The sequence below is a fragment of the Pleurodeles waltl genome, chromosome 6 (genome assembly GCF_031143425.1).
Source record: "Pleurodeles waltl isolate 20211129_DDA chromosome 6, aPleWal1.hap1.20221129, whole genome shotgun sequence".
NCBI classification, from domain to species: Eukaryota; Metazoa; Chordata; class Amphibia; order Caudata; family Salamandridae; genus Pleurodeles; species Pleurodeles waltl.
The window spans coordinates 876,788,935-876,809,024 of record NC_090445.1 but is presented as its reverse complement, the minus strand read 5'-3'; the positions used below and the strand labels follow the sequence as shown (position 1 = coordinate 876,809,024).

General features: G+C 43.3%; 1 protein-coding gene across 3 annotated transcripts in view; it reads left to right on the top strand.

The window, feature by feature from the left end:
• PYROXD2 (pyridine nucleotide-disulphide oxidoreductase domain 2) overlaps positions 1–3,411 on the top strand; it is a 375,192-nt gene extending 371,781 nt beyond the window's left edge. For all 3 annotated transcript variants that reach the window (XM_069239656.1, XM_069239654.1, XM_069239655.1), the window contains one exon: positions 389–3,411. In XM_069239656.1, coding sequence (XP_069095757.1) covers positions 389–465 — 77 coding nt within the window. In that variant the 3' untranslated portion in view covers positions 466–3,411. The remainder of the gene's footprint in view (positions 1–388) is intronic.
• The last annotated feature ends 16,679 nt before the right edge of the window (positions 3,412–20,090 follow it).

The window sequence follows — 20,090 nt, the reverse complement described above, 5'->3', positions numbered from 1 at the left end:
ATTGTATTTGTATTATTAGTAATAATGTTAGTAACAGTATCAGTAGCGGTAGTGATATTAGTAATAATATTAGTAATTATTCTAATATAATAATTATTATTATCAGTAGTAGTATTATTGTATTAAAGTGTGTAGCAGAATCAGTAGCAGTGGTTGTCATAGTAGTGATATTAGGAATATCAGTAGTAGAAGCAGTTCTTCAGTTGTCACTGTGGAACTGATATTGGTAACATCTGCAGTTACCAAACATCTGGATTTAGAGGTGTGCAGTGTATATTTATTCTTGAAGACTAATTTAGTTGGAGGAGCATATCAGAATTAAATGTTTAGAGCAAAATCATTCCAATGGAGATCTCTTTAAAACTTAACAATTATTGTTCCCTTCTAGGAGGAGGAGTTATGGGAGCGTCAGGAAGAAATGCTGCAATGGTGGCCCTGAAAGATTTAAAACACCTACAGTTGTAGAGGAAAAGAGGAACTTGAAAGACACACCTTACTTTTGCTGTCTGGCACAACGACCTAAGACCAATCACTTTCAGTGGAAACTCAAGAGAAATATGGCATGCAGTAGTTTGATGGGATTGCCTTCATTTAACGTGTTTGTCTCCGAAAAAGATTACTCCCTTCATCATTACCAATACCTTTTCCCTTGCCAGATTCTCTCACGTCAAAACACTTAGGTCCCCATCACCTACCCAATACAACCCTGACAATTTTACAGAACCTTGTAAATGTTCCAGTCTTCACCCTGAATAATATCCACTAATCACCAGTGACCTTATATCATTCCTCTCAACAAAGATCAAAATCATCAGACCATCCCACCCTTCCTCATTTTGTTCACCCTTGCAAATATATTTACCCCGCCTGGTGTTTCACATCCCTGCCTTTCTTCCAGCTGCTCCAGATTAACTTGCATTTTATTTGATGTTTCACATCACCCTGTCCCCAAGTTTTGAAACTGTTTTTTTCTACTCTCCCACATCGGCAAATCTAGTACAGATTTCTCCAAACTGCCATCCTCTCCATTCTTCTGATATTTTGTAGTTGTTCCCAATTTAAAAAAAACAAAAAAACATTCTACCTATCGTTTTAGATTCACACAAAACATTTCCCTCCTGACATTCTTCTAGCAAAACTCCAGAAAGGGTACATCCTCCTACAGTACCTCACCACAATAATGGCGCCTATCAGTTCCAGACAAGCTTCTTCAGACGACTTACTTTTCACAGTCACATCTCTGATGATTATATATCCCTGATTTCAAATCACTGCCCGCCAGAGGCAACTATTGTCATCCTTCGTTAATTGTTAACCACCTTTAATACATTTGTTGATGAAATACTACCTACTTGAGAGTTAGAAACATGGGCACCACAGTATCCTGGATCATCTTTTGCCATACTATATCCTCCTGTTAGGTGTGCTAGTGCTCATCCACCAGTAGGCACATTTCGATACTGATGGTTGTCCTGACAAGCTTGTTCCTTTTCTTCCTTATCTATGTCAGAATGCACTAACATGAATTTGAGATCCAACAAGAGTGATGTACTCTCCACACTTCTCCATACTGGCAGCCAATTTATGCATTGGTGTGTGTCCCATTTCTCTGCCAGAGAGATGGTGTAAATTACGGCCCCTGCCAAATTTAGAAGTGATTGGCAAGATGCTGGCCATTTCTAAAGAATTGGTGGGAAACACCATCAGTGCAGTTCCTGTAAATGCATTTTGAACTTTGGTGCATGGCTCCGTCAACATGATGGAGCCATGCAACAAAGTTATTTTGTTTTAGGTTTGAAAAAGAAAATCCTGAAGCAGGATTATAATTTTGAAAATAAAACAGAAAATGCTTCTCTCACCATGGGAGTCCTCTCCCATAGCAAGGGGAGCATTTCCCAGTTTTCACTTCCCCTTACATTCTGGGGTTTCCTGGCGGTGACAGGCGGAAAAAAACTGACCTCTTATTCCACCCATCTAAATTAGGTGAGCTGAATAAGAGGACTGTCACTGAAAGCCCTTGCTCTAATCACAGCAAAAACGAAGTAGTCTCAGCCATGATTAATCCTTATGTCCTCCTGGATTTAAATCTGGCGGGTGGACCAAAGTCTTGGTGGCAATTAAATCAGGCCCTTTGTGAGTAATTGCATCTGTTATTTCCATGCTGAGTCCTCACAACGTATCATAAAGTTCCCACAGCATGTAAGGCTTGCAGATTCTGTAGTCTGTCTTCACTGTTGTGGAACACCCTCCCGCTCCCACTTCATGGCATTAAGGACAACAATACAATTCAGAAAGCAGTATGTCATTACCTCCCTGGTAGCATGAAACCATGTTGAAACCATGTTGAAACATCCCATTTAAAAAATAATTTAACATTGTCTATCATATCATAACTCACTGATTGACCCATCCCTACAGACAGCAAAGCATGTAGCAAACAGTATATCTCAAGGCCCTCTAAGGTTGCCTTTGCTAGGTGTTACATCTGTCCACATTCTCACCTCAATCCTTCCTTGCGCAAAGTGCCTTACTCTATTTGCTTTGCTGGTTGTAGGCTTAAGTGTAATGCTACAGGAATATCACAGCAAACATATCAACAGCTAAAATATTGCTAACGTATGTATTTATTTTTGTGTGTATATTCAATATGCTTAACGCCCGATCTACATACTTTGAAGATGTAAATCAGCATGATACCTATAAACGAAGTTACGTATTGTAATCATGTACATATATACACACACATACATATACACACACACCCACATATATACATTGATATTTTGATCAGCATTATTTGTGATATTTTTGTAGCATGATATTTAAAACTGTGATGTTATGTTCAGTTTAATTACCTAACGATACTAAATCTGAAGATAATTACATCAAAATAACAAGATTAGGAATTAAAACAGCAGGAAGGGAAAATGAACAAACACGGTTAAGATGAAAAATAATTGCAGAGAAGGAAAATTGGAGCAGTTTAAAAAGGACCATGGCTTACCAAGGTGCCTTGAGTTGTCATAAAAAAAACAAATGGGACATTCAAACCCGATAAACTGGTACTATATCCCTGTAATCAAACCTTCCACTCACAAGTGCTTACAGCCTTGCAACCTCTTACCTCGTTCGCTATGATAGCTCATGTTGCAAAAAACGTTACCTCTTAACATTCCACTGAAAAAAATGGACCTTTTGTCACAGATAAATTAAATAAATTACTTTCTGTGCAGATGGTCCCTTATTTAAGTCTCACTTAACTGCAGCAAACTCCCAATTTAACAAACAGCTCTTTTGGCACATTTGGTGATTTAATCACAATACTACTTCAGAGTACAAATTGTAGACTTAAATTGTAATTTCGACAGATCTCTGTTCTTGAATGCAACTTGCAATAAAATGCTACATACAGATTGTTTTGTCATTGTTTATACAGCTGTTCTTAAAGAAACACAGAAAATAAAACTTTATTAATATTTATTAACATGCTACTCAAGGATGACATGCCTAATGTGTAGGAAAAAGAAAATTTAATTTTTGTAACTGTGGCTGTTCTCATACCTACCCTATTTTTGGCCAATGGGACTTAAAATGGTAGCTGTCCATAAGTACGCATCCTGAGGTTTTGGCTATGTTGCTGAGTGCTTGCCCGTTCTGGCCAATAGGTTCGGGCTTGTGGTATGATTTTGTAATGTCAAAAATACTGACCCAAAACTAAACAGGAACCCATGATGCTGCATCTCCAGTAATTCTGGCATGTGTTTCAGAGGTGAATGAAACAAATGATACCAAGTTTAGAGAAACAGCTGTCTAGGAATTAGAATGAAAATTAAGTACATCCGAGCACCTTCTTAACCCTGGGGAACATTATGGGAAAGATGGCCAGAGAACATGAAAGCTCAAACAAAATTGTATCAATCAATCAATCATTGCATTTGTAGAGTGCGCTGCTCACCCGTGAGGGTCTCAAGGAGCTTGGGTGGGGGGAGGGGGGTATGCTACTGCTCGAACAGCAAGGTCTGCAAGAGTCTCTTGAAGGTCAGTAGGTCCTTGGTCTGCCATAGTTGGATGGGGAGGGTGTTCCAGGTCTTGGCAGCGAGGTGGGAGAAAGGTCTGCCGCCGGTAGTTGTCCTGTGGATGCGTGGGACGATTGCGAGGTCGGCGGAGAGGAGCTGACGGTTCGGGGTGTAGAAGGTGAGACGATCATTGAGGTATGCTGGTCCTGCGTTGTGGAGTGCTTTGTGAGGGTGGGTTAGGAGTTTGAATGTGATCCTTTTGTTGACGGGCAGCCAGTGTAGTTCTCTCAGGTATGTTGTTTGACAGAAAATAGGGAAGTACTGAGCCAGACATCTCTAATATGCAGATAGAAGAAAGATATTTTGAGTATTCAGTAGAATTCAAAGTAGCCAATAGATGTTCAGTATTACCAGGCCAGCCTTAATGTAAATAGACAAAAATAAGAAATGTCATTTCAATAGAGTGTCCTAGCTGAAAGCCTGAATGAAAGGTTGTAAATAGCTTGCCAGCAATGAGAAACAAAAAAGCCCTGATATTGTTCACAATGCTAGAGGGTAGTACTATCTAGGACTGGGAGTAACACAGCCTATCAGTATACTCACTCTTCTTTCTCTCACTGTACCTCCTAGCATCACTGGCTGATATTCAGGATAAAAAGTTTCACCAAGTAAGACTCCAACAAGAACCAGAAACAATCTCTGGTGCTCTCAATCACTATTCTTACACCTCAAATGAAGTAGAAACCACAACAGTCCCAAACTAGATCAACAAATGGAGGAACATGCTGTGGCTAGGCAAAACTGATCAGATGAGTATATAGTCATAGGTGAAGAAACAAAGGGCCATCATTAGTATTCGTGCATGCTTGCATCACTGCGTTGTGTGGAAGGGAGAGAGCAGAAATGCACCATTTCTGCTAAGAAATGGTGCACTTCTGCTCTCTCATAGCACTGGGCCACTTCAGGCAGCCTACCGCTAATGCAGGCACCCTTTGCGCCAGGGTGCAGTGGCACCTGTGTTATGAGCAGTATTGTTTTTCTGCAGGAAAGGATGTCTTCCTTCAAAAAAACAATCCTTAGAGGCATCTTCCTCTTTCTATGGTTGCTGTAGAATGCATCACACATGGAAAGAGGAAGTGGTGATGAGAAATAATTATATTTCTCCTCGTTATGCCTCTCTCGGGTAGGGGCACCATTTGGCACAAATTTACTGATTTTAGTAAATGTGGGTTTGTACATGGGTGGATGCATGAAAAGGCCCATGCTCCACCCATTTAACACCTATCCGATGCAGGATAATGTAAAGTAGCGCAAGGTGCTGTTTGTTTAACTCTGTGGCTGAAAAGAGACACAAAGCCACACAAATGTCACTTCTGTGAACACAAATAACAGGAGTAATCGTAGACGCAAAAGGACTAGGTTATAATAGGACAGTGTAAATAGTAAATGTCACTTCAGCATTTGCATTGCCTTGCATTGACTTGTGTGACACAAGGGCAGTGCAAGTGCATAGTAAATGTAGACTATAGTGGGCCCCAAGAACTGAGACTACTAGTCTGTCACATTTTTAAAGGTAGGTTAGGAGCTCAACGTTTTAATTTTTTAAGTTACAATTGTAGAGAAGTTACAGCTGTTTATAAAAACATACAACATTGTTCTTATACATAAACGTAATTAAGGATTTTTCTTCCATATATTGTAAGGGGGACTTTCATAAGGTCGCCATATTCCTGCCCATAAAAAGACCTGTTTGGCACACATTGTTGACTAAGTTTGCCACTTAATGAGCTTCTTTAATATAGATTACTTTTCCAGGAGAGGTGCTTGTCACTGCATTCTATCTTAGCAGTTATGTGTAAAGGAAAATTTGACCCTGACCTAAGCTCTCTGTATCAAAATGCAAATGACTGCCATGTGTTGTGATAAAATCTATGAAACGAGGTTTGAAAGTGATTGATGCACCATCCTGTTTGACGCAGTGCTTTAGTATTACATGTTCGTGAAAATGAAGAAGCCAAGCTGGACTTCTTTATAGGGGCGACCTAACAGAAGAAGGGCAGAATTCGTAGAACCTCCCCTAGGTTTCCTAGAGTCTCTCCCAACTCATAGAAGTGGGAGGGGAGAAACCTAGACTAATCTCAGTTGCAGAAGCTAGTAAGGGGAGAGGGAGAAACCTAGACTAATTTCAGTTCCACAATTTTACAAAACTGGGAAACAAAGCATAATAGACTCACCTTTATAATTAATTACCCTTTTGAACTAGAAACTGAATCATAGTGCTGCAATCTACAAAGGATGAGAAAATGCCAGACTTCTGACATGATTCTTCTAGGGACATTTGCCATTCACTGTTGGGTTAACATAATAAAAACTGCTAATACCACTCTTAAAGCAGAGTGCTGCTTGAAACTGAGAATGTATAATTAGAAGAATCCTACTGAGAGGATTCTAGTCTACCTAGAGAAGGACCGAGGAGCATGGTCCTTGTTTCCCCTTGAATCTCTGGACCTAAAACGTTACTTTCTGTGTCAGAGAAGCTGGGCTTTAAGAGCACTGTATCAGAATCCCTGCCTGCCATGGGACTTTTTTTCAACAACCTAGAAGATCCATGCAACAGACACAGTTGCCTAGAAGAAAACCAGCAAGAATAGTTGTAATCTTTCTTTTGTTACTTTTGACTATGGTCCTAAATGGAAGGGTGGAAAAGCCTGTTTTTCACTTCAATATGTGACCTGGTGTCTCAGACACATTTGGAGGACCAGGGAAGAAGACTTCTAGAATTCCTACGATTGGAAACCCTAGAGAGGTGTTAGGAGAACCAAACTAATTCCCGGGTGGTGTAGGAAGATTCACTATGAAGACATGGACATTTGTTCATCACCCTCTTTTTAAATCAAGACTTTGTATAGACGTGTGTGCTACTGTGTTTTGAAGAACAGCACATTCCTCCATCACTCACTTGTAGACCGGGTGCCTCTCCTGTTCCAATGCTAAAGACAGTTTGGATTATTGCTTTCAAGTGACCATTTTGAAAATCACAGCATTGATGTTTTATTTTTCACTTCCAAAAACAAAAAAAAGTTAAAAAAATTGCTTGTTGTTTTATATCCCCTGAAGCCTACATCAGATTTGTTTCATATTTTTGTCATTTTAAGCGTTGGAGTGTGTCATTCGTGATTAAGTTGCTTTGTGAAATTCATCATGTTTACTTCTTAACTGTAATCCTGTTTTGGTGTTGCTGTTAATGTGTCACACACAATTTTCTTTGTCAAAGGCTTTGCTGCTTGTATCAAGTGTTAGCTTAGGATCCCTCACAGAAACCAATTTGTAAATGCTACTAGTGGGCCTGCAGCACTGGTTGTGCCACCCACATAAGTAGCCCCTTAACCATGTCTCAGGCCTGCCATTTCAGGGTCTGTGTGTGCAGTTACACTGCCACTTCGACTTGACATTTATAAGTGCTTGCCGAGCCTTAAGCTCCCCTTTTTCTACTTATAAGTCACCCCTAAGGTAGGCCCTACGTAACCCAAAGGGCAGGGTACAGTGTAGGTAAAAGGCAGTTTTATATATCCTGGTAGTGGAAAACTCCTAAATTCGTTTTCCACTGCTGTGATGCCTTCTCCTTTCATAGGCTAACATTAGGGCTACCATCATATAGTGTTTGAGTGGTAGATTCTGACCATAAAGGAATAGACAGGTCATATTTAGTATGGCCAGAATGGTGATACAAAATCCTGCTGACTGGTGAGGTTGAATGTTATATTACTATTTTAGTAATAATACTTTTAGAAAGTGAGCATTTCTCTGCACTTAAAATCCTTCTGTGCCTTACAGCCTGTCTCCAATTACACGTCTGGGCTGTGCTGGTTGACAGCTCCCTTGTGCATTTCACCCAGGCAACCACAAACACAGGATGGTCAGTCACACCTGCCCTCTTCTGCATACTGAATGGGTCTGACTGGGCTGGAAGGGTGGAGGGCCTGACACTTATATTTCAAAGGACAGTGGCCTGCCCTCACACAATGGACTGCCAAGCCCCCTACTGGGACTCTAGCAGACAGGATTGTACTGAAAGGGGACCTTGTGCACTTCAAAACCACTCTTTGAAGTCTCCCCCACATCTAAGGCACTCTTGGGTATATAAACTGGGTCCCTGACCCTACCAACTTAGACACTTCTTGGGACAGACACTCTGCGTCAGAACCTGAAACCTGCCAAGAGATGCTTCCTGGCTACCCAAATGACTCACCTGGACTGCTTTGCTCTGAAGGACTGCTGCCTTGCTTTTGCCCTGCTGCCTTGCTGGCGCCTCTGGCTCTGCTGAGAAGTGCTCTCCAAGGGCTTGGATTGAGCTTGCCACCTGTTTCCTGAAGTCGCAGGGCCAAAAAGACTTCATCTCTGCCAAGAAACTCCTTGTCTGGTGAAAATCGACGCACAGCCTGCTGGAATCAACGCGCAGCCTGCCCAGTGGTGAGAAAATCACTGCATTGCCGAACCGGAACAACGCAGCCCTGCGCCCCGAGTAGAGATCGACACAGCGCCAGTGTTTTGACAGGAAATTCGACGCACAGCCTACCAGATCGACACATCACCAAACAGGAATTACGCACCCGACTTCCTGCATGAGGAATCGACGGACCACCTGCAGTGCGGCAGAAACTCCGACGCTTCGCCCACCAGATCGACTCAGCAACTGTGACATCACCCAGCACTCCCAGGATTTCCACGCATCGCCCCTGGGCGTCAAAAGACTCCACATCGTAAAAAGGAATTCAAGCCTGCGTGTTGAAATTCAACGCAACACCCTTGCGGCTTGGAAAAGAATTGATGCATTGTCCGTGTGCACCTGGAACCCCGACGCACACCTACCTTTTTCCACGCATCTCCTCCTCTGCGGCCATCATGCTTGTAATTTTGATGCAAACCAGGTACTTTGTGCTTACAAGAGACAATTGTTGCTTTTAGGAAATAAAGACTCTTCTGATCATTACAAAAAAGTTATATTTCCGCTTGTGATTATCAAATCTTGATTGTTTTTTACCTTCATTTGTTCAGATAAATATCTCATATTTTTCTAAAACTGTGTGGTGTATTTTTGTGGTGTTTTCACTGTGTTGTTGCATGATTTATTTCACAAATACTTTACACATGGCCTTGTAAGTTAAGCCTGACTGTTCACTGCTAAGCTACCAGAGGGTGGGCACAGGATAATTTGGATTGTGTGTGACTTATCCTGACTAGGATTGTGATCCCTATTTGGACAAAGGTGTATACCTCTGCCAACTAGAGACCCCATTTCTAGCAACCTACAAAATACAGCAACCTGAATATCAACTGCTACTATATCAAAATATATAAACACGTAAGTATAGAATTACTATTCTAAACTTCCCATCTACATTCTTTGAAAATATATATATATGTATATATATATTTATTCACTGAAAAGACCAAAGGTCACAGGGACGTTATAGTTAGGCTCACATTGTAAATGTATAAAACCATAGAAATTCACCTGTTATATCTCAAGTAACTATAACTTGTGCCCTTGCCATGCACTGCTAATTACCCCACAAATTATAGCACTCATGATATCTTTGATATCATTGATAATGTCACAGTAACATGTGCAGTAAAATTATTGACCAGATAACTGTCCATGGCAGGGGCGTGATTCATAGTTACTTTGTCTGAGTGGGTCCACGATGGATCCGGGTCCCTATACATACAAATTTGTTTTCCCCTTAATTTCTCAAAAACTACTGAACAAAATTTCACCAAATAAAAAAGAAAAGGTCACTTTCTGGACCAGGACCTACCTTTCTGCCAAATTTGGTGTAATTTCACCAAGTAGTTTTGGCGCAGTTGCTGTTCAAAATCCCAATGAAAAATGAATGGGGAAAACGTGTTTTGGGACCCCCTCCTTTTTCTTTACCCCCCTGGACAGATCACCCCAAAAATTTCCAGACAGCAGCTGACATGTCTGGCAAATGTTTTTGGAATGTTTCGTGAAGATGTGTCAAGCGGCGCCAAAGATATAGGCAAGTAAAAAAAAGTTTTTTTGTATAGAAACTAGGTCATAACTATAACTACCTAGTGGTGACTGCCACTAGGTGATAAACATCTGTGTGTGAGTACATATATACATATATATGTATATGCTCTTGTCAAAAAATTTAGATGTGGTAAATTTGCACTTACCTATATACTCTTACGTTGAAACTTGACTATACAGTGGCACCCATTTATTTGAAGTTCATATATTGTAGCATGTTGATATTAAAAACTTGGGGCCAGATTTATCAAGGTTTTGAGTCACCCTTCTGCCATGCAAAGGGGCCCAAGGGTGACACAAACCTTCAGTGAAATTTATCAAGCCACACAAGGCCACCATGTGTAGTCCTGCATGGCTTGATAAATCTGGAGTAATTCAAGGCAGCGCAAATTGCTGCCTTGAGTTACTTTGCCCCAGGGAGGCTCTCCATGGGCAGAGCGTGGGTGTTCCCACGCATCCACCCATGGATTTTGGTGCATTCCAAGATTCACCATTAGTGGTGCATCAACATGCTAGGCCTCCCCTGTGAGCAGTAACAAGGAAAAATATCTTTATTTCTCCTAGTTTTTTCCTTTCTAAATGTGCTGCATTCTGCATCACAAATAAAAAGAGGAAAATATCTCTGGGGATTGTTTTTGTGCAGGAAGATGGCCCTTCCAGCACAAAAACAATCCTGCCTACAACACAAGCATCCTTGCACCATGACACAAGGGTACTTGCATTGCGCTATCCAGCCAAAAGTGTGCCAGCGCTAATAAAGGACATAAATGTGCCCTATAATGTAGTTAAATATGGGGCATTCCTGCCCTTTCACACAGCGCAGCAAGGTGGCTTGCTGCATTGCACTGAATGAAAATATGATAAATATTGTCCTTTGTATTTTGAGAGACAACCCCAGAAAGAGCAGAGCCTGAGAACATAAAGCAGAAGGCAATGAATTTAACAAGGTGGCATAGCAAATTGGAAGGACACACCTATGAACTGGACGAGCCACAGGGATTACAGCAGTATTAGCAGTGGCAGTGACCAAAATTGACACACAAACCAAGGTGTAAACTTCACACTGTACCCACAAGATAATAAACAACAAGTATTGGCAAGGCCAATAGATCTGGCGTTTGCCGCCAGCTTTTTGGCAATACCTGTTTTGCTGTGCCATGTTTTTTGCAAAACATTAATCAGAAAGCTGCTGGACTCACATTAAACAAAAAAAATGAAATGAGAAAAGAAAGAAGAGCAATGAGAAAAGAAAGAAAAAAAGAAAGAAGAAAAAGGAAAGAAGACAAAAGAAGGAAGGAAGAAAGAAAAAGATAGAAATAAGGAATGAAAAGCAGGCAAAAAAGAAATAAAGAAGGAAAATGATGTAAAGAAGGAAAGAGTTAAAAATAACACAAAATATAAAGAAGGAAATAAAAGAAATAAAGCAAAAAAGAAAACAAAGGACAAAAGGAAAAAAGAGAGAAGGCAAAAAGAAAGAAAGTAAGAAGGAAGGAAGGCAAAAAATAAGGTAGGAAAGAAATAAGAAAAAAGTAAAGAAGGCAGGGAACAAAGATGCAAAAATATTAAAAGGAAAAAGGAAAGAAAAGGGGAAGAAGGCAGGAAAGAAAGGAAAGCAGGAAAGAAAAAGGAGAGAAGACAACAAAAGAAAAATAAGGTAACAGAAGAATGAAAGAAAAAAGGAAAGTAGGCAAAAAAGAAAACAATTAAGGAAAGAAGGAAAACAGAAGGAAAGAAAGATGAAAGAAGGAAAGAAAGCAGAAAGAGGAAAAGAAAAAGGAAATAAGGTAAAAAAAGGAAAGAAAAAAGAAAGAAGGAAAGAAAAAGCGATACAGAAAGAAGGCAAGAAGGAATCAAAGAAGAAAAGAAGGGAAAAAGAAAGGACAGAAAGAAAAAAGAAAGAAGAAAAGAAGGAAAAACAGAAGTTGGAAACAAAGAAGGTTCACAGTATAAAATATTGGATACTAAAACCCCAAGCCCACCTATGTTTAAATAAGACTGTTAAATGTATTTTGTAAATTAAACACAATAAAGTTTGGTTTTCTTCCTGGAAAATGTTTTTTTAAAAACCATTGTTGAAATCGAGTACAGGAACACAATCAGGTATGCTGTGAAATATCAGCAGTCCACTTCAAAAGGAATTTACAACAGCATTGGAAGGAGACAGGAATTGATAAAGCTTGAGTGTGTCCTGTGCTCACTTCAAGTGCATCCTACTATCACATCAGGAAACACGGGTACTGCAAGGAACTACCTTATGTGCCGATGTCCATCTTTAGAAAGAGCAAAATAAAGTTACTCCAAGGGACTCTAACCAGAGGCTTAAGTAGGCTGACCCATTACCCCATGCTGTATGCTCTAGTGGACGGACACAAAATGGCAATGGCACAACACCAGACCAATGGGTAAATAGGTGGCTGAAAGCCCCTTGAAGTAATTATATTATACATAATATTTGAGTAAAATCAAAACCAAACTGAACTGGCGCTTTGTAAGATGGTAGTGGAACAAGATGGGCATCAGCAGACATCTTACACATAGTTTTGGCTTTAGTAAGATGTTATATCCCTTCTTTAGAAATGTTTTGTAGTGAATGGAGTAGAACCCTAACTGAGGTAACCATACTTATTGCAAACACAGTTGGCTAATAAGCATGGCAAATACCACAAAAGCAGAATAATTACTAAGCTTTCAATTAGCTGTGCAAAATAAATTCACTTGTTGGAATCCCTAGGGCCCACTATTCTGATTGCTTCTCAAGAAAGCATTTTAAATATTGTCTAATTGGCTGATTTACCCTTTCACTAATTGGATTTAATAACTGCTCAATTTTGAGCTTTCAATATCCAAAATACTGAGTAAGGTAGTCCAGCAATTCAAGGTGAACTCATAATAGTTATGGTCGAAAGATCCATAAATCAACTGCTGCTATATCGTTTGTGCTGATTTCAAAAAGAGATTAGTCCATAGTAAATTTCATAAGTATAGTGGATCATGCTGTAGAATGGACAGGAAGAGGTTGCAACAGCCCTAAGTTACAGAATGACTATTTCTTAAAAGGTTGTATATGACACCTTTTATAAATCTGGAATTTGCTCTCAATCGAGGCCACCCAAATACACAAAAAAAACAATATCTGCAGTGTGGTGAATATCTGAATGTCCAACTACAGGAGCATTATAACAACCTTGGAAGACCTACGCCTGCAGTTCTTAAGAAGAAGAATATTTTCTTGTTTCTACAAAAAATACAGTGGACCTGACTGAATGCTCTTGTTCATTTTTGGGCTTTCAATTTTTGTTGTCACTAAAAGCTTCTTCGTAAAGATGTCTTATTCTTGCCATATAGCACAGTGTCATCATCAATTAAACAAGGTGTTCTTCTTTTGTGGGCTAATTATGGCACGATAAGGCATCAGCCTACTCATGCTGATTGACAGGTCAATGGGTTGTCACATAAAACTGAGAAATAGAAGAGCGTCCATCTGTCTGGTCCGTGATTTTTACACATCATTCACCTCAGGGAACCAAGATTGGTATGGTTCATCTAAGGGATAAGTTTAATTGTATCCTAATGCTAATCAGAGGTGACTGAGCCCCTCATTATGAGGTTTGGCAGTCTGAGGACTGCCACAGTGGAGGTGGCGATCGCACCGGCCCGGCGGAGAAGACGGCCATATTATGACCATGACGGTGTTCCCAAAGGAACACAGCCAATACACCACCAGTACCACCAGTGTGGATGGACCACCACAGATGGCGGCAGGCATCTCCAGTCCGGCAGGCACCATATTACAGCTGAGCATATTACAAGGTTGCACACCGCCAGGATTTCCGGGGCAGTCAGACCACCACCAAAACTTTGGCGGAAACTAACAATATAAAAGGAGACACTCCCCTTCAGGAACACAGACACGTCTGGAGCCACCATGGAACCTTAACTTTAAGGGCCATATTTATACTTTTTGACGCAAAACTGCGCTAACGCAGTTTTGCGTCAAAAAAATTAGCGCCGGCTAACGCCATTCTGAAGCGCCATGCGGGTGCCGTATTTATTCAATGACGTTAGCCGGCGTTAGCCGCCGGCGCTGCCTGGTGTGCGTGAAAAAAAATGACGTACACCAGGCAGCGCCGGCGTAGGGGAATATGGAGCTTGGGCGCCAAAAAAAGGGGGAAAGTCAGGCTGTGGCAAATTTTTCGCCTCAACCCGATTTGTGCCATTTCTTTCGACTCCCAACCCCCATTGAAATGACTCCTGTCTTAGCAAAGACAGGAGTCATGCCCCCTTGCCCAATGGCCATGCCCAGGGGACTTCTGTCCCCTGGGCATGGTCATTGGGCATAGTGGCATGTAGGGGGGCACAAATCAGGCCCCCCTATGTCACAAAAAAAAAATATATATATACTTACCTGAACTTACCTTAAGTTCCCTGGGATGGGTCCCTCCATCCTTGGGTGTCCTCCTGGTGTGGGCAAGGGTGGCAGGGGGTGTCCCTGGGGGCATGGGAGGGCACCTCTGGGCTCCTTCCGAGCCCACAGGTCCCTTAACGCCTGCCTTGTCCAGGCGCTAAAAAACGGCGCTAAAAAACGGCACAAAAGCGGCTGGATGTCATTTTTTCTGACCCGCCCACTCCCGGGCGTGAATTTTGCCCGGGAGTGTAAATACGGCGCACATGCCTCGGAGTCACTTTTTTAGACGGGAACGCCTACCTTGCATATCATTAACGCAAAGTAGGTGTCCACGCTAAAAAATGACGCAAACTCCATGGACTTTGGCGCTAGACGCGTCTAACGCCAAAGTATAAATATGGAGTTAGTTTTGCGTCGGAATTGCGTAAAAAAAAACGACGCAATTCCGGCGCAAACAGAGTATAAATATGCCCCAAAGTCTTCCCACTGCTCTTGATGGCACTGTGACTCCAGAACCAGCGACGGTGATGAAGACATCAACCTTAAGTACACTCACCTAGCACCGGAACGGCTAGAGATGGCCACACACCTGTACCAACACACACACACCAACATACAGACAAGCTACACACACCACGGCCAACATACACATCACCGCCACTGTCTAACACAATCATACACAACACCACCAAGTCACACAACAATATCACTACCGCTGGCACACAAACGCATTGGCAAGGAAGAACACTGCACACCTCCACATTACAAAACATACTGACAGCAACACGTAACAACTGCACACATCCAATCAATACTTAAACACTGCCATACAATGTGTCAGACGTCTCACCACACCCACACAACACACATGACATATCCATCACCACATACATGGATTTACACACAACAACCACACAATGCCACACAACACCATCACAACACATCACGCCAAGTATAATGCACAAGTTAGCTACACAACCCATGCTGCAACACAATCACATCACATACACATAACACACACAATCCAAAGTGCATAAATACAACACATCCATGTTGAAGGAAAGGCAGGAACAGTATGTAACCATCGAAACCAACATGCGGTTGCCCCATATATATTAGGCAGAAATACAAATCTGCCAAACTATATACGAAAAAGGCAACTGGCCCGTCCAATAGGTCCAAGTGCCCCAGGCACATATGGTACTTGCCCTTGCCCCAACTTGACTCCTGACTGCAAAGTGGTCTCCACAGGGTAGGGGCATCAGGGGGCAAACAGGTACCTCAGGGGCTGGGGGGATGGTGGTGGTGGGGGTTATGGCTTGGGAGGGGGGTCCTTGGGCTTGGGTTTTAGTTTCAGGTGGAGAGGTCTTTGGTTTCTGTTTAGTTTTTGAGGCCAGCTCCTTCACTTTGGGCTTGGGAGGGGTGACCATGGATTTGTGTGGGGGTTGATTTTTTTGCAGAGGGGGACATGGGCAACACCAGAGGTGGCAAGGGAGGTCTGGGAGGTGTAAGGGCTGGGCTCACGCTGTGTCCCTTTGGGGAACCAAAGGGTGGTAGGGAAGAGAGAAAACTCATACAGGAATGTTTTCTTAGGGACACAAGGGCAGTCATTGGAAAAGCATTTGGGAGTGGAGGGAGAGGGAGTGGTTGTGAGGTGTGTCCTGGTAGGTGTCTTGGGTGCAGGTGCATGGGTTGAAGGCATGTGTGTGCTGGGTGTCTGTTGGGTGGGTGGGTGCCAGCATATAGGGGTTTTGGAGGAGGGGGGATGAGGTGCAGGGAGTTGCCATGGTGGATGGGTGACTGTCTGTTGGGGTGGTGCCTGCAGGTAAGGTGGGTGTGCTGCATGTGGGGGTGTTGGTAGTTGTGGTGAGTGTGCATGTGGTGAATGAGGTGGATGTATGCAGGTCTGTAAATGTGGTGACTGCGGGTATGATGCGACTTGTGGCTGGATCAGTGCGTGTTGGTGTTGTGGCAGCATGTGTGAGTGGTGTAGTGTCTGTGAGGGAGGAGGTGGTGTGGAGGTCAATGTAGGTATTGGATATTGTTGTGTGTGCAGGTGGGTGTTGTCTGTGTGCATGCCGGTGGTGGGTCATATGGTGCTTGTGTTTGTCACTGCGAACTGTGTCTGTTGAGACCTTCCAGTTAGGCATTCCTCTGCTGTACCTGAGCTGCCAGTCCCTGGATGGCATTCACAATGGTTGTCTGACCCACAGAGATGGACCTCAGGAGGTCAATAGCCTCCTCACTGAGATCAGCAGGGCTGACTGGGGGAGGGCAGAGCTGCCTGCAGTGAAGGAGATGCCCACCTTCCTGGGTGAGCGGGCTTGGGCAACTGGGTGTGGAGCAACAGTGAGGGCAGTGCTGGTAAGGGGGTGGCGGACAAGGATGGTGATGGGTCCACCACTGCCAGGGAGCGTCCATGGGAGGAGGAATCCGAAGATGATGTAGATAATCCGGTCTCCCCCGTGGCACTCCCCTTGCCCTCTGTCCCACTGGTTGCCTCGGCTCCACTGGTATAAGGCTTCTGGATCACGTGGGCTGGTGCTTCCCCACTCACCAGTGCCGCTTGTCCTTCACCTGATGATGCTAATGCACACGAAGAGAGAGGAGGAGAGGGAGGGAGAGAGAGAGAGAGAGAGATAGGGTGCAAAAGGGTCAATACCTACATACCATTTACACAGATCAACATGTACATCTCTTCAAATATATTGTGGCAGGCTATACCATGAAAATGACACACCATTTCTGCAAAAACAGATTGGGTAAATCATGAGACTATGGCAAAAAACCTGATATTGTGGGAAAATATTGACTTAGTGAATTAGTCAAGGCTGAAACAGTGCATAGCAGCATTGTAATTACCAAGGCGATGTCATGCATAGCATGCAAACATTATGATTAAACTCCAGGGGACTTACCACATCCAGTACCATACCATTGTTGGAAAGGCAAGTCCACAGAATGATAGCTTCAAAAGCAGATTTTGCTGTGCCATTTGCCCACATAGAGCTACATATAGCAGAATGCCAGGGTTGTTTCCCTGCACATTTCCTATACTCTTAAGTCAACATATGTCAGCATGGTAAACTCCCATGCCCAAAATCCTGTCAAATTGAGGCCATACATGTACTTAACCCCTGATGCCGCCCCCACAATCAGTCTATGCCAGCTTTTGTACAAAATAGAGATTGCCTCAGTCATTGTAGGAGACAAATACTGGTGTGATTGCACTTACATCTCAGGTACACAGATGAAGATGGAAGAAGCTGGCCTGACACAATGTGTAGGGGGTCCACGCTCACCCAACCATGGATTATGTCAATTTGATATACACTTCCAGCATTGTATTGTCACACATAATGGATTCAGAGCCTGCCAGGGTGATCAATCACATGCACATCTGCTCACAAGTAAGCCACCAAATAAGGCCTGTCATGTGCAAGATGAGAGGTTGCACTTCCCCTCTTGTGGCTGCTGTGCTGTTCTCAAGCACTCATCAATCCCAGGGTAGGCCACCACCAATATGCGGACCATCAGGGGGGTCAGGGTTTCAGGGTTCGATGGGCACCCATCCCTCATTGGGAGGAAGTCCCCAGCTGGGCCTCTGCGGTCTTCCAGGCACAGTATCTCAGGTCCTCCCTCTGCTTTCTGCAGTGGGTGCTCTGCTGGCTATGGACCCACAGGGTCTGCATTTGCTTGGCGATGGCAAGTCAGATCACCTTCTTCTGATGGGCCCAGACCTGCATGGGTGACACAGACGGAAGGAAAAGACCATGTAGAGTGGCACCACATCAGCAGCAGTGGACTACACACATCACACACATCACATGCCCACACTGACGTGTTTTCACGCCACAATCGCATTTACTCCATGACCCCTGCATGCATCCACTCCCTGTGTGGCGTGGCAACACCTTACAGCCTCACACACACCCCTATCACACAGGACAATGGAATAGGGCTCACCTGTTCCTCTGGCGGCCCATACAGCCTTCCATACAGGGCTAGGACCCCCGTCCACAAGTTTCTCCAACTCCTCCTCAGTGAAGGCTGCGGCGCTATCACCTGCAGGACGTGGCATGATGGCTCCCAGAGACAGTAAACAGCAGCTCATGTAGTGGAGGTGTTGCTTGCACGAGTGTTAGGAGGCAAGTGAGCTAGGCAGCAGAAAATGGTGCTCACTGCCGCAACATACATGACCGTCACCACCGGCGGTGATCATCATTGGCCCCAGTCTCCCATTGGCAACAATGTTATCCAATGAGGAGTTACATGGCGGTTGCGACCACCTATCGCCATGATGACATACGCCGACGGAATTAGTTAATTTCCCTCTGTCCTGTGCATGCAGGACAGGAGGCTGACATTTTAAACACATTTTATGGCTTGTAGAGCAAAAATAAGTGTGTCATGCCAGCGTTTTGTTCATCATGCAGAGTTAGCCTATGTTTTGCTATTATGGCTGGGCCCATACATGTGCCATAAATGGCAGTGTGGTGTTAGATGTGCGGCTGTGAATTCCACTACATGTGCAACTACTTTATACCTCATTAGCGGGGTAACCATATGTGGCACTGAAATTGGTACATACATGTTTTGTTCACAGGAAATAGGCTGCTTTAACATGGAACATTACACATGGTTTGTGTGTGACATGCTGTTGGTCCAGGATAGCATACACGGTCTGTCGACGTGCCCTATATTGTATGTGTAAACTTTAGTGGGATGTCTACAGTGTTAGTTGTGTGCTGCAAGTATAGTGAACATCAATTGTACATTTTCCTCCCTATGTCCTAGATACAGTTCAATGGTGAGAATGAGAAATGCACTGGGTGACCGCCCCCTAGTTGACCTTGCTACCCTGGAGGAGAGGTACATCATACAGACCTATCGTCTAAATCATCAGACCATCATGGAGCTGTGTAATCAGTTGGAGACGGATCTATTGGCTGCCATATGTGATCCCTATAACATCCCTGCCACAGTACAGGTTTTGTTGGTGCTACACTTCCTACAGGCTCCTTCCAGATTACAGTGGGCTTGGCAGCAGGGATGTCACAGCCCGTGTTGAGTCATGTGTTGAAGGATGTACTGTGTGCTTTACTGAAACACATGAACAGCTGCATCAGGTTCACCCAACATGCCGATTTTCCCACTGTGAAGGATGACTTCTATGATATAGGACATATCCCTCATTTGATAGGAGCCATAGATGGTACCCACAAAGCTTTGGTTCCTCCCAGGGCCAATGAACAAGTGTACAGGAACAGGAAAAGTTTTTATTCCATCAATGTCCAGGTGGTGTGTCTCGCTGACCAGTATATCTCCCAAGTTATGGCCAAGTATCCTGGATCTGTGCATGACTCCTATAATTCTGAGGAACAGCAATGTCCCACACTTGATGGCACAGCTACATAGAGAGAGGGCCTGGGTAATTGATATATATGCAATATTATGTGTGCAACTGTGATATCACGTCATCCCATTCTGCCCTGTGTCTCTACCAGTAAAGTAACAGGTCCTACCTCTGTGCACACAGGTGACTCTGGCTATCCTAACCTTCATTGGCTGCTGACACCAGTGAGATATCCTACAACGGATGGGGAACACCGTT